The 14,282-nt window shown below is 43.6% G+C and overlaps 1 protein-coding gene across 1 annotated transcript; it reads left to right on the top strand.

Moving 5' to 3' along the window:
- Positions 1-1,025: 1,025 nt before the first annotated feature.
- gucy2ca (guanylate cyclase 2Ca) lies at positions 1,026-12,793 on the top strand (the record flags this gene model as incomplete). Its single annotated transcript, XM_080511875.1, has 26 exons — positions 1,026-1,236; positions 2,659-2,771; positions 2,882-2,949; positions 3,036-3,254; positions 3,329-3,451; positions 4,463-4,577; positions 4,899-5,043; positions 6,031-6,116; positions 6,200-6,320; positions 6,412-6,493; positions 6,807-6,900; positions 7,270-7,332; positions 7,429-7,500; positions 7,602-7,706; positions 7,921-8,007; positions 8,247-8,379; positions 8,565-8,702; positions 9,338-9,423; positions 9,499-9,590; positions 9,739-9,897; positions 10,590-10,782; positions 10,862-11,036; positions 11,515-11,613; positions 11,741-11,835; positions 11,931-12,007; positions 12,595-12,793. The coding sequence occupies 26 exons, from the start codon at positions 1,026-1,028 to the stop codon at positions 12,791-12,793; spliced, it is 3,150 nt and encodes a 1,049-aa protein (XP_080368001.1).
- Positions 12,794-14,282: the final 1,489 nt, after the last annotated feature.

The raw sequence follows: 14,282 nt of genomic DNA, 5'->3' as shown, positions 1-14,282 counted from the left end.
AGACAAACACGTTAATCCCCAAGTTGCTTTAGTTAAGAAAGATTCCCCTTGAACTGTGAAACCCTGTTTGGCTCCTGTGGCCCTCGAACAGCCGAAACCCGGTTTAACGTTGTTTTCAGTGCGCGATTGTGAAGATTAAAGCTGCTGACACTAGTTTACGAGCGGTTTGGTCAAGACTTTTATAGACTTAATCCACCCTGCTTTTATAGCCCGCGATGTTTATCAGCTCTGCACAAGCCTTCGCTTTTACAGCCCGGCGGTGACCTTTGCCCCCATCGGCACACACCCCCCCCCCCCTTTGTCTTTTTCTTACACAATGAGTTGGAAACAGGTGAGAAAGTGTGATCTGTGTTGTTAATCTGTAGATTTTTTTTTTTTTCTTTTAATCCTCAGAGTGTAGCTAGGTTTAATGTAAATCTGGTCTTAAATGAATACGAGGGCCCGTTTTTAATTCTGACCTTTACATCCGGAGTGACGCAAAAAACTGGACCGAGCGGAATGCGGACGGCGTGAAATAAGTTGTACAGGGGCTTGTTTACAAACACGACCAAGTGTGAGCTTCTAGGTGAGGCGCCAGTGTGGGAGTTTTCTCTCTGCCCTGTCCTCCCTCCCTCCCTCCCTCCCTCCCTCCACAGTTGTTCATTAACACATAGACGTCGGCGAGGCCCGCCTGTCCCAAGGTGGAGGTTTATTGATCCCAGGCTCCAACTAAACGCAGTCAAACCTGTCATTTCTGCCCTCTTTCTTTTGGAACTTTCGGAAGCGGTTTGGAGTCGCGGTCTCCCCGCAAAGCATTTTTTTGTTTTTTAATCGTCACGTCTGGACGGTGGACTTCTTCCCGGAGAGCCTGAGCTCACTTCTCGTTTTGGACTTATGTCGTCTCTGGGGAGGATTTATTCTTGTGGACACACATAAAAAAGGAAGGAAAAAAAAAAAAGAAAAGGCCTTGGTTTGGTAATTGACATGTAGGAAGTGAGGAGCAGGCCCAGGAATCTGAGAGGACCCGGACGACGGCAGGAATCAGGATGCACGGCTGCTACGGCCTGTCTTACCTGGGAGTGTTGATCGCGGCGGCGGTCGCCCACGACATGCTGGACGACTGCATCATAACCGCCCGCGACTACACGCTGAACGTGGTGCTGCTGGAGGAAGACGCCTACGAATGGAGTCGGCCGTTCGTTCAGGCGGCTGTGGAGCGGGCCATCGAGGAGGACAGGCTGGCGAATGAGGAGGCCGGTATGGATGAATAGTCCCGAAATGTGAAAACAAAAAAAAAATTAAAAAAAAAAATGACACCAAGAGGGAAGGGATGAGAGTAAAGTTGGTCTTTTACACACACAAATTGGAAGTACAGCCTAACGTCGCTGGTGAGGAAGCTCAGCGGGAGCTTTGAAAACACAATTCTCAGTCAATTAAATGAAAGCATATCAGTTCAAATGTAATAAAAAAAAAAAGGGGGAAGCACAATAGAAGAGCAATCTGGGTTTATAATTCTGTGCTTACTTTTTTTATGCAGAGTGTGGGCGGGTACGGTGTGTTCCACAATGTAGACAGAATATTGAATTAAAACATTTTTTTGGTTACTTCCTGTAATGGACACAATGGAAAATATGGATTTCATCCACAAATGTAGGTTTTTGGTCGTGCCTGGACTCAGAATATAGTCGACAATGGTTTTAACAGGCGTGACATGTCATTCCGATGATCTCGTTCTTTGCCCTTCTCAGTAAATTTAATCGCCCCTTGAGCGAATTGTGGATCGAGTGGAAAATGAGTGGATCAATGTTCAATCAATCCTCAATACATAAATGGAGTAAATGAATGACACCCTTTAATAAAACCGGGGTTTAACAGTCATTAATATCTCTCTTTTCCTTTTGATATATTGGCTTCATTATATTGCTTATTGCAATTTCCTTATGTTTCTTATCACTTTTTATTAAGCCCAACCAATAGAGGCAGATGTCTGGTTGCTGCAAGTGTTTCTTGTTAGATGTTTGTTTTTTTTTGCCATCTCTGTTACTCGTGTTTAATAATATTTGGACTTGTTGGGAACTCATTTCAGCTGATTGTCATGAAGCACATAAGTAACATTGCTAAATGTTAAATTAGCGGTTGACTTGCAGGTCAAAAACCTTGCAGCTCAAACTTTTGGAGAGGTTTGCTACGTCACATATATTTAAAATGAAACTTTTAACTGATCTATATCCTAATTAAAGTCCCCCAAATTCTCATTTAAAAGTGTTATTATGAAGCGTTTAAGGCCAAAAAGCTGAGATAAACACGTGTTTCCATTCACCATGCCATGTGATAAACCTTTATTAACAATGGATTATGTTTTGGAAACACTTTGATTTAAAATGCTAAAAATAAACAACGTTTTAGCCATATAAAGCAACTTAAGGCAACAAGATACCTGTATTACCTGTATTCATTTCTTGTCTGCGATCACTTTGCAGAAAGGTCTATAATCTGTGTATCTCGTTATCCTTTGTCCAAAGTTTTTTGGGATACTGATACCGAGCGTTTCCTCGAGTAATTGAAGCCAGATGTTTGCTCTGCAGGTGACACGGTCCCTCTAATCTAATCTGAACAACCCAACGAGTTCAGTTCTGATATTAATGACTCTTATCTTCCTATTTGTTTCCGTGGCTAAAGGTTTAGATTTCACACTGAGGGCCAACTACAACGGCTTCACCACCACCGGGTACGTCCGGCAGGGCTGCGATAGCAGCACCTGCGAGGGGGTGATGATACTCAAGAGGCTCCACGTGAGTGAAGTGAATATTACAGAGATATTAATCGTGGGCGCGAAGGTCAATGTGCCACACGAAGTCAATGTCCTGGAGGTAAATGCGTGTCTTGATGCGACCTTCTGCAGAAAGACAAGGAACTGGGATGCGTCATGCTGGGTCCCTCTTGCACTTTTGCAACGTTCCAGTTGGTCGAGTGAGTACGATTCAGTTTCTTACTGACATCAAATGTAAAGCGACTGACCTTCCTTTGACACCTTGGCCCCCTGCGGTGTGTCCCAGCCAGGAGGTCGGCTTCAGTCTGACCATACCCATCATCTCTGCCGGGAGCTTCGGCCTCGCGTGTGACTTTAAGCCCAAACTGACCCGGATCCTCCCGCCGGCGAGAAAGATCTCCGAGTTTTTCCTCAACTTCATGAATGAAATTCTGCCCTTCAAGGAGAGCTGGAAGCACGTCTACGTCTACAAAATGGCCAACAATTACACTGAAGACTGTTTCTGGTGAGCGGCGATTGGCGTCGAGGAGCTCCATCCTGCCATCAAGCCACATTTAAAAATTCCCGCTTTGTCCGCAGGTACATCAACGCTTTGGAAGCAGCTTCTCACTTATTTGCCTCGGGAACAAAGAGAGAGATGCTGAGCACGGAGGCTGACCTGCTCAAAGCCCTGGAGTCTCCAACACGACACAGCAACAGTGGGTATCGGCCTCACTTTGTTCCATATAACACAGATTTCAGTTTGTTCGCCGCGTCCGTCAAGACAGAAACAGTTACCAACTTTTGGATGATCAAAGTTGGTCAAAGTACTTTTTCATGATTCATTATTGCTAAAAAGAAAGAAAGAAAAAAAAAAAAGAGAACTGCTGCTCAAGAATTTTCCTTCCATTTGACGTGAACGTTTGATGTCCTTCAGTTTTTATTATATGCGGGGGTGTCCGAGACATTGTCTCCATAAAGGAGAAGGTGGACACGATTCATGAAGACACCATGTTCATTCTCCTCGATCTTTACAAGTAAGTTTGGCCACAACGTTTCTCCTGTTGACTCGCATTGTTTCCACGACGCGTTGCATCGCGAGACACAGAAACAGGAAACCTGTGAGAGATGTGAGGTAAATGTAGAACGGATGCTATCAATTGATATTAAAAAAAAAAAGAACAACTGCCTGCTAAATAATGGATTGTATTGCAAATAATCTGGATGAATGAATAATATCTTTTGTTAATAGTAAACGCAGTTCAGAAGATTTTTCAAAACAAGCCATGAAACACATTTTTTTTAAGATCCTTTATGAGATTCCAAATGATTAATTTGTTTTTGACCCTCAAACAAACATACAAGATAAAATAAGAGTCCTACTTGCTTCTGCTGCTGTTCAATTAGTTAGTCGGCAAAGGCCAACAGAAGTCAAGATGGCTGTCTGTCAGCCTTAATCACGCAAAGGCCATGAAAAGTCAGGATAGTTTTCCAGATTCCATCACCCACAGACTGAGGCCAACAGACGTAAAAGTAGTAATTAGCTATTTCTAAAGGACAACGAGCAGTTTCTATGACAACTGAATAATGTCCTTTATTGTTTTCCATCAGTCACTTCTATTTTTCACACGGTTTGGTTTGTGACAAAAGGCTGTGGCAGCAAAAAACATAGTAATGTGTGGCTTTGAGCTTAAAAAATAAAAAATGACACAGCAATTTTTCCTTTTCATTCAGCACGGAGTATTATGACAACACCACGTCGCCTGAAAGCATGCAGGACGTCCTGGTGGTCACTCTGCCTCAGAGGAAATACAAGACCCTGAGATACCACTCTTCCTACAACGACACGGTGAGCAGATAGCGGCTCATGATACAGCACTGATTTGCTGCTTGGCCTTTTTAGTCCTTTGCTTCGATTCACATTCAAATGTGTTCAGTTTTCAATACTTTTGTTTGTCATTTTAGTATTTTAGTATTGTAATTTTTTTTAAATGATTATATCACTTGATTGATAAAACATATTATTATTGACATGTATTTGATATATCCTCAACGTCATTGAGGGCAGTGGTTAGCAGTCATCGTTACATTATTATAAGTGGGGTTAGGTGGGTTTGCCTCCAGGATAAACAAGCACGAGGCAAATCGTGTGTTTTGATGCGCTCCTCAGATAAACGACTACGTGGCCGGATATCACGACGGAGCTCTGCTGTTCGGTAAAGTGCTCAGAGAGAGGAGGCTCAGCCGGAAGCACAACGGCGTGTTCTTCAACCAGACGGCGGCGGGACACCCGTTTGCAAACGTCACCTTTGAAGGTCGGCGCACAACTTTTCAGAACATTTTGCGATTTTGACGAAAGCTCTAAACACAAACAACGCACGGAGGAAATGGCTTTAGGAATATTCCCGTTGGCTCTGTTTGGTACAAATTCAAGACAATTTCACACAAAGGTAGACGTCAATATAACAAATCAAGAACTTGTTAAATGATTTCACCCTGGCGTCACTCCTGGAAACTGTTGGTCTAATTGGAGAAGATATAAATAAAAATCTCCCTTTTGTATTTCAACATTACATTTTTAAGGTCCTTTTAATCTTTTTTAAATGCAATAGTGGCTGTTAGTGTCTGTTGGACTTGTATCTTATGAACGCTTGTGACCTCCAGCCCCGACCTTTCCATTATTCCTAAAGTGAGAAATAATAAATGAGGAAGCTGTGGGAGGATGGCGGGGGCTCCGTTTTTAACATGTAAAGAATTTTGTGCTACGTTTTGTGTTAAAAATTGCTCTATAAATAGACATTTAAGTAGAGATTTAAGCAACGCGTTGGATTCTGGTTTCCACGCTCTCCCTTCCTCCCACAATCCAAATACATGACTTGATAATTGTGTGTTTGAGTGTTTCTGTGTCTGATCAAACTTTAAAATGCTCCTGAAGTTGCAACAAAGTTTGACTCGCCGGAGTGAATTATGTAACTCGCTGGGATTCAAACCAGCAAACGTTTGGTCGCAAGCTTGCTCCCGTTGAAGGAAGTGATGCTGCGAGGTGTGCTTGGATTAATCCAGGATATTCCACCAGTTTATAGCTTTAACCTTTCAGTTTTCTCATGTTTTAGCAGCTACAATTTATTACTTATTATTCAAGAAAGTAATCTAACTGTATTTTGTCAATGTTTCATGGGAATTCTTGGACTCAATCCAAAATAATCTTTTTTAGCGTTTGCAGGAAATGATAGCCAAATAACCCCCCCCCCCCCCCCCCCTCCCCCCCATTGTTTTGTGTTTCTGTGTTTTGCTGCGATCAGGAATGGGAGGCCACTATGTGCTCGACAAGAACGGTGACCGAGAAGTGAACTTGTCTTTGATTTACACGTCAACGTTGAACGGCCAGGTGAGACCACCGTCGCTTTGACGCATATTACAGTTCGGCGCAAAAGCTGCTTTTGAACCGAACGTCCTCTTGTCTGCCTTCAGTATGAAACCCTGCTGGTTTATGACACGTCAAAAGATAAAAGCCACAAGGTGAACTCAAACCCTTCCCTGCCTTGGAAAGGAGGCAACCTCCCCCTGGACAAGCCGAAGATTCTCGCCAAAGGTGAGGAGCGCTTTACTCTTCGTGAGGAAAGAAATTGCTGTTGAAAGTTCAAAATGTGTGCCTGTAACTCTGTCTCTGTGTGCGGCGGCAGGTATTGACACGCAGGAGGTGATCGTGATCGTTCTGAGCGTCAGCGTGGTGGTGGTGACGGCCATCGCGCTCATTTTCTACAGGTAAGCAACCGACGCGAGTCGCTTAATTGAACGGGACAAAATAACATTATTAACTCCCTCGGCACCAAGATTCATAATAAAAGATGCTGTAAACCACAAATAAGAAAAAACACTTGGACCTGTGCAGGTTAGTGTTTTACCTAAAGATAAGTGTTACAAATATGGCCGCTAAATACAAGAGTTTCAAAAATCATCTATGTATTTATTTTTGTAACAACATTACAGGAAATAAGAGGTGCTGTGAAAAGCCTATAAGCAGAACAAGTTCCTTATGTCTACTGTGTGATTTACTGCTTGTACTGGACGTCGCCAGGCAGAACAGAAAAGAGCGTCTCGTGCAGAAGAAGTGGTCGCACATTGAACCGCATCTGATCGGTCCTCTGGACGAGAAGGAGGTGTCGCTGAAGGTAGGCTTTATGTTGAGATTGTAGCCATTTTCCATTGGAATCGTTTGTTTTTTGTGGAAAATATATACATTTTCATCACGTATACCATGTAAAGTTTACATTTAAAGGTTATTACAGCAGTATTTTACTGGTCCGGTGTGACATTTTGATGAAACTGACAGCTGTAATGTACACGTGGAGGTTTTATCGCGACGATTATTTTCCTTACTTGTGTTGACGCTTTGCGTTGCGGCCTTGTTTTATATGAATGAAGCTTTACTGAGAGAGTTTCTCACATTTCTCTCAAGAGACTTTGGGCCCAGAAACCGCCGAAGCGGTGAAAATGTGCGACATAAGCGAGGTCCATTGACGTTTGTGTTTGTGTAACAGATCGATGACAACAAGAGGAAGGACAGTACATACTTCAACCACCGGGGCCGGTACGACAAAAAGGTATCGGCGTTTCTAAATATCAGCATCAAGGCGAATGAAAAATGAAGGAAATTGTGATATTAAACTTTTTCCCTGTTTTTTTTTTTTCCCCCCCAGCCAGTGATTTTAAAAGAGCTGAAGCACACAGACGGAGACTTCACAGAGAGCCAGCGGATAGAGCTCAACACCGTACGTTGGTTTTTTTGTGTTTTTTTGCTTCAGTCTTTATATGAAGGAAATAGATGGAAATGAAAGGTGAACCTCGCTCTCGCCTGCGTTCACGTCTGCAGCTGCTGCGCGTCGACTATTACAACCTGACCAAGTTCTACGGCACGGTGAAGTTTGAGTACGGCCTGTACGGCGTGTTCGAGCTCTGCCAGCGGGGCTCGCTCAGGGTAAGAGCGCAATCTTTATGAGTTTATCTGATCTCTCCTTATCTATCAGGACATCCTATCAGATTCCTTTTTTTTTGTTGTTGTTGATATTGAGAGAGATAGATGGATGCAGAGTTCAGTGTTCTCTTCTCTGCGCGTAAAAGCAGATGGTGATAAAAAAAAATAACAACCTTGGAGCCTCTTAATCTGTTTTCTGCTCTTTTTTTCTTTCCAGTACATCCTCAATGACAGGATCTCGTATCCGGATGAAACCTTCATGGACATGGAGTTTAAGATATCGGTCATGTATGACATTGCGAAGGTACTGCTAATTTGTTTTCAATCCAAGTTACTTAGTTAACAGATCCTATTTCCTGCGGTTTATAATGCAAATCCGTAAATCTTCATCGGCTCTTCGTGACTTTCTTCCCCAGAATCTCTTGAAATGATTTTTCCTCCAGTAATATATTTTAATCTTTGCAGAAACGTCTTAAATGAAACATGATAGGTTGTGTGGCAGCAGTCATCAGTAACTCAGTGCTGCCTTCTGTCACTGTGCAGGGAATGTCTTATCTCCACTCCAGTAACATTCAGGTCCACGGCCGCCTCAAGTCCACCAACTGTGTGGTCGACAACCGCATGGTGGTCAAGATCACCGACTTCGGCTGCCACACCATCATGAAGCCTGGCCGAGGTGAGTGCTGGTCATCCCTGCTGACCCTCCATCGTGGGAAAGATCCTGAACTGCTCGTCCTCTCCTCTCCTCTCCTCTCCTCTCCTCTCCTCTCCTCTCCTCTCCTCTCCTCTCCTCTCCTCTCCTCTCCTCTCCGCTCCTCTCCTCTCCTCTCCTCCCCCCCCTCTCCTCTCCCCTCCTCTCAGACCTGTGGACGGCCCCCGAGCACCTCCGTAAAGACAACATATCTCAAAAAGGAGACGTCTACAGCTACGCCATCATCGCCCATGAGATCGTGATGAGGCGGCCTCCGTTCTTCACGCAGCACTGCTGCAGTAAAGCAGGTCGGCCTCACAAATCTGCAATCGAAAGATCTTTTCAGGGGGTTTATGAGGAGCGACTTGCAAGATCCTTCACCATAAAAACCTCAAACAAAACTTCCTGAAGCGAAGCACAAATCCTGGCTGAAGTCAAACTGACGTCCAGTCGTGCACACATGTACCGGTGTCGCAGGTTTAAGGAAGCAAACTCGTAACCTGACGTCCTTAAACACAGCGTTCAATGCCGAACTGCTCAGGATACACCGGCGTCTGTATGATCGCCACAATAAAAGCATCTGAAACTAATTCTTGTTGAGGATTAGGATTGGGAAGTCTGATCAGGGATTGTGTTGTTTTTTTTTAATATGCTTCTGTTGAGTCGACATGATTTGAACCAAATGCTGATAGTTAGCACATGAAACAACGAAAGCAGTGTTTTTTAAAATTCCATTGCTCTTTATTTGAATATAAATAATCACTTTTTACTCATACTTTTTATTCCCATTATTCTTTTCTGGTTCTTTGGAATTCCTTTTTTCTTTCACTGTATTGAGCTTAAATAGCATGAAAATGTTATTTGAACAAAGCTTGATTGATTTAATTAGATATTAAAGCTGAAAGTCACTTTGTTTTACTGTGGTTTTTTTTCTTCCCCTCAGAGAAGCTGTACAGAGTTCAGTATCCCAGTTCCAGCGTCTTTAGACCCGACCTTTACTTGGACAGCATGTCGGAAAGGGAGATCGAGGTAAAGAAAACTAATAGATTTGAAAATAAAGGACCAATTAGATAGACTTCTCTGATCTGCCTCATGTGTCTTCAGCTGTACATGCTGATAACAAACTGCTGGGATGAAGATCCAGAACGGAGGCCGGATTTTAAGAAAATAGAGTCGTCAATCGGAAAGATATTCAGGTGAGCTTAAGTGCTTTTATTTTTTTTATTTTTTTATTTTATTGTTATTTTGCACAACTGTTTTAATCTGAAATCCTCAGGCTAATCGGGCCTCTCATCCCAGACACCCGAGCCAGTTATGTTTCTGATGCTTACTGATTACTCGCAGTGACCTACACAACCAGGCCACCGAGACGTACATGGACAACCTGATCCGCCGCCTGCAGATGTACTCCCGCACGCTGGAGCGCCTGGTGGAGGAGCGGACGTCGCTGTACAAAGCGGAGAGGGACCGGGCGGACCGCCTCAACTTCATGCTGCTTCCCGGGTTTGTCTGCACACACAGCTGACCTGGGAGCAGAAACACAGTGTGAACCAGCTCCGATGCTTTGCAGGCGAACCGCAGATACAATGAAAGCAAAGTCTAAAAAAAATCATTTACTTGTTCAGATGCACATGATTTACATGGTATTCAGCCAACATCACAACAAAAACATAGCTCACTGGTGCATCGGTTTAAAAAAACCAAACATGTCTATCCATAGGAAACAAAAAATGTAGTGATGAGTGAAAATGTAGTAAAATAGTTCAAAGTCATTTCTCCACTTTACTTGGACTTATTGCACTGTGTATTCCTTATGGCCTTTTTAATATTGGAAACTATCCTCAAAAAAGTTGCATGATTTTTTTTTTCTTGAGTTTTCTTTCATTTTCTTTTAGGTTTTTTTTTTTTTTTTAATTTCTCCATATTTTTATCATTTCATTTGACCCATGGAAGCAGAGTTTGTAATTTTCTTCAAGAAAATAAGCATTCAACTCTATAAACATTTAACTTTCCGTCACAAATGGTTTTTTTTTTCCAATACAAAAACAAAACAAAACTGAATAATAGAACAGGAACAATTCCACTGGTTCAGATCTGAGGGGCTTTTCTATGTGGATCTTTGCTGTGGTGTTCTTGACATCACATGTTCATCCCTCCTTCTCTCTCTCTCTCTCTCTCTCTCTCTCTCCCACCAGCCCGGTGGTGCGCTCCCTGAAGGAGACGGGCCGAGTGAAGCCCGAGCTGTTCGAGGAGGTCACCATCTACTTCAGCGACATCGTGGGATTCACCACCCTCTGCCACTACAGCACCCCGATGGAGGTGGTGGACATGCTCAACGACATCTACAAGAACTTCGACAGCATCCTCGACCACCACGACGTCTACAAGGTAGCCGGCGGCCACGCTCAGGGGGGGGGGGGGTGGCGGGACGGTCGCCGCTTCACGTCGTCTTTCCATTGTGACCCAGGTCGAGACGATAGGAGACGCCTACATGGTCGCTTCAGGTTTGCCCAAACGCAACGGGAACCGGCACGCGGTGGACATCGCCCGCATGGCGCTCGACATCCTGGCCTTCGTGGGGACGTTTGAACTGCAGCACCTGCCCGGGATCCCGCTGTGGATCCGTATCGGGGTGCATTCAGGTAACGGCGCCTTCAATAAAGCTTTAAGACAAGTTGAATGTTGCCGCTTTACATTGATTTTGTTGGGGGGGGGGGGGGGGGGGGGTGTGTTCATATCACGCACACGTCTTGCAGCATTTTATTCTTGATAAATATCACATGTTGAACTTTTACATGAGGATTCTTTTCTAATGAGTATTTGAGTTGTGTTGCTGCTGACATCTAGTGGCGTAATGGTGTAAATCATGACCTCTCATACTGGTCATAGTAGCATAAATAACCTTTGAATGCAAATGTTTAAAATCTAAATGTTTCCCTTTGGTTTAGTACCGATCAATATAAAAGAGTTTGTATTTACTTTTATATGTCTTTTTTTAATAAATCTGAAGAAGATGAAAACTTTTAAGATAATACATGAGGTTGTTTACACTTTAGGTTATTTGTAGATACCCGTATTAAAAAGATAATGATTGATAATAATAATAAAATGTGCTTTCAGGACCTTGTGCAGCAGGTGTGGTGGGAAACAAAATGCCTCGGTATTGTTTGTTCGGTGACACGGTCAACACTGCCTCGCGCATGGAGTCGACAGGCCTGCGTAAGACACACACACACACACACCCAGAACACACACACACACACACACACACACACACACACACACACACGCACACTGTAAGTAGTATTTGTGATTTTTTTTTTCTTTTTTCTTTTCATGATTCCAGCTCTGAGGATTCACGTCAGTCAGTCGACCATCAAAATCCTGCAGAGGACAGACTGCAAGTTTGAGTACGAGCAAAGAGGGGAGACGTACCTGAAGGTGGGCCGTGACGTCCCCGGAGGAAACAAATGAAACCTCGGTGACGGTTGTCGGTTGAACTTTTTCTGCGTTTGTGCCTTTCTTCACCCGCACAGGGAAAAGGCAAAGAGTTGACGTACTGGTTGACGGGCGTCACCGGAGGACAGTACAACCTGCCGACGCCGCCGACCGCGTGAGTCACGGCCCATTTAATTAAACAGCTTATAGACACTTCAAATATAGTTCATGTAGCGCAGAGAAGGCGGAAAGAAAAAAGTAAGGAAACAGTCTGTGAACCTTTAACTGCCTCTTTATTTTTTACATTATTAGCTTTATTTACATGTGTGTGTGTGTGTACAAGTCCTCGTGAATAAATTAAAATTCTTTGAGTATACATATATACAAAATAATATATCCAATCCACACAAACACACACCTTTCTAGACATACAGACACATAGAAATACACATATAACAAATATATGTAGTTTAACATGTCTGTACAAAGAAGTAAATCTGTATTCATAATAAACGTATTAAATTAACCACGTTTTTTTTGGTCAAATACAATATAAATGCTAATTGTTAATATAAACACAAAATACAACATAAATATTTACAATTAAATTAAATTAGATAGCATTTTTGGGACGATCAAGAACGAGTTCCTGGACCTTACAGTATTAAGGACGTACGAGCGCTGCTAAAAATCAGCAGCCGATACTTTCCACTGGTTTTGATTGGGGAAGGTCTTTAACTTCTCCCGTCTTCCCGGCGCCAGGGAGAACTTCCAGCGGCTGCGGCAGGACCTGGCCGAGATGATCATGTCCAGCCTGAAGCGCGGGAAAGAGGGCTTCGACAAGAGGAAGACCCTCTCCACCAAGGTCCGCCGGCGGGAGACGAGCGGCAGCCTGCAGAAGGACGGCCTGCCGGACTACTTCCACCTGGCGGGCACCGAGAGCCCCGGCACCTACCTGTGATCGATCAGGAGCTCTCACACCGTGAACGGCGAGCCGGGAGGACGCCGGCGAGGCCCGCGTGTTTGATGCTACGATAAATGTTCCCGCCTCAGAGTCAAAGTCGTCTCTCGTGTTTCCTTTCAACGCTTGTTTTGCCACATGCGTCGTGTCTTAATACCGTCTCCTCCTGTGGTTTTTATCTCACCGGTCAGTAAAGAGGAAGAGTCTCCCTCTGGATAAAATCACATTGAGAAACTCCGTGACGGGTTCATCGGGTGAAATCGGTTTATTTGACGTCACCTTGTTTGTTGATGCTTTTGTTGAACGGCTCTTGCGTCTGTTAATCTGTTAATATCCATTTGAAGACCGAGTGGTCCGGGAGACTTTCCTTCTCCTCTCCGTCGTTGACCGGTGCCCCTTTTGTTTATATTTCGATGTTGCTGACGGGGACGCTCATTGATCGCAAACGTTTTGACCCAATTATTTACCGTGTAAATAGCCTTTTCCGCTGCGGAGACAGCGGGACGACGCTCAAACCGTTCTTGTCCAGAATATTTCTGTTTCATACTTTACAACAATGCTACCTTGTTTTCAGAACATATAGAAATATTTCTCTCTGGTTGATTTGTGGTTTATTAAATAATGTTCCAAAGCAGATTCAAAGATTTGTTTTGTTTGTTTTTTTTATTGGCAAATATTGACAATGTGAGAAAATTATATCCAGTATGTAACTTACATGAGGTTTGTGAATCAAAACCTCCCAAAAAACTTCCTCTTTACAGACGATTTTTAAAGCAGCACAAACAAAAAGATGTGTTTTTAACAACATTGTTAAAGTTTACAAAGCGTAGATTTATATGAGAAGCACATTTAAGCTCCAGTCCCCCCCCCACCCCCCCCCACCAATGGTGTGAATTCCAGATTCCCAGCTCCATGAATGCACCATCATTGCACAGGCTTCACAAATGAAGTACAGTTTTTGTGTACAATGCAATTGTTTGGTGGATGAATTACCACCATCAGCATCACATGTCATCCGCCCTTCCTCTACAGCGCTTTCTCAAACTTAGACGCTTATTTCTTCACATACACTTCACTTCACTCTGAAAGATGATATCGACAGGCAATGAGTGGGATTTAAGTGTCAATAAGCAGCCTGCAGACTTTACACCACACGGGTCATTTACACACTATAAGTCTAGTTTTTAACACTGGATCCACTTGGAACCTGCATGTATACCCTGATCGTGTTATTCACATTATTCCTGCGATCAAAGTGTCACTTGAATATTTAAATGAGTTTCTTCAGAGGACATTTAAGGTCCGTTTGAAGACTTAGCAAAGCCACAAATGCATCATGCGTGACCTTAACCTCAAGCTCCATTCTTGCGTTTAACAGGAGTCCCCCCACCCCCCCTCTACATGGTTTTGGTTGTGACCAGCACGGTGCCCCCCAGCTCTGTGGCAGGAAGCGGGATCCTGTGCTCAGGGGTGCACACGGTTAACCCGG

This window comes from Blennius ocellaris (assembly GCF_963422515.1).
Source record: "Blennius ocellaris genome assembly, chromosome: 16".
In the NCBI taxonomy this organism is placed as follows: domain Eukaryota; kingdom Metazoa; phylum Chordata; class Actinopteri; order Blenniiformes; family Blenniidae; genus Blennius; species Blennius ocellaris.
Note: the sequence above shows the minus strand (reverse complement) of the source record. Positions and strands in the feature narration are given on the sequence as shown.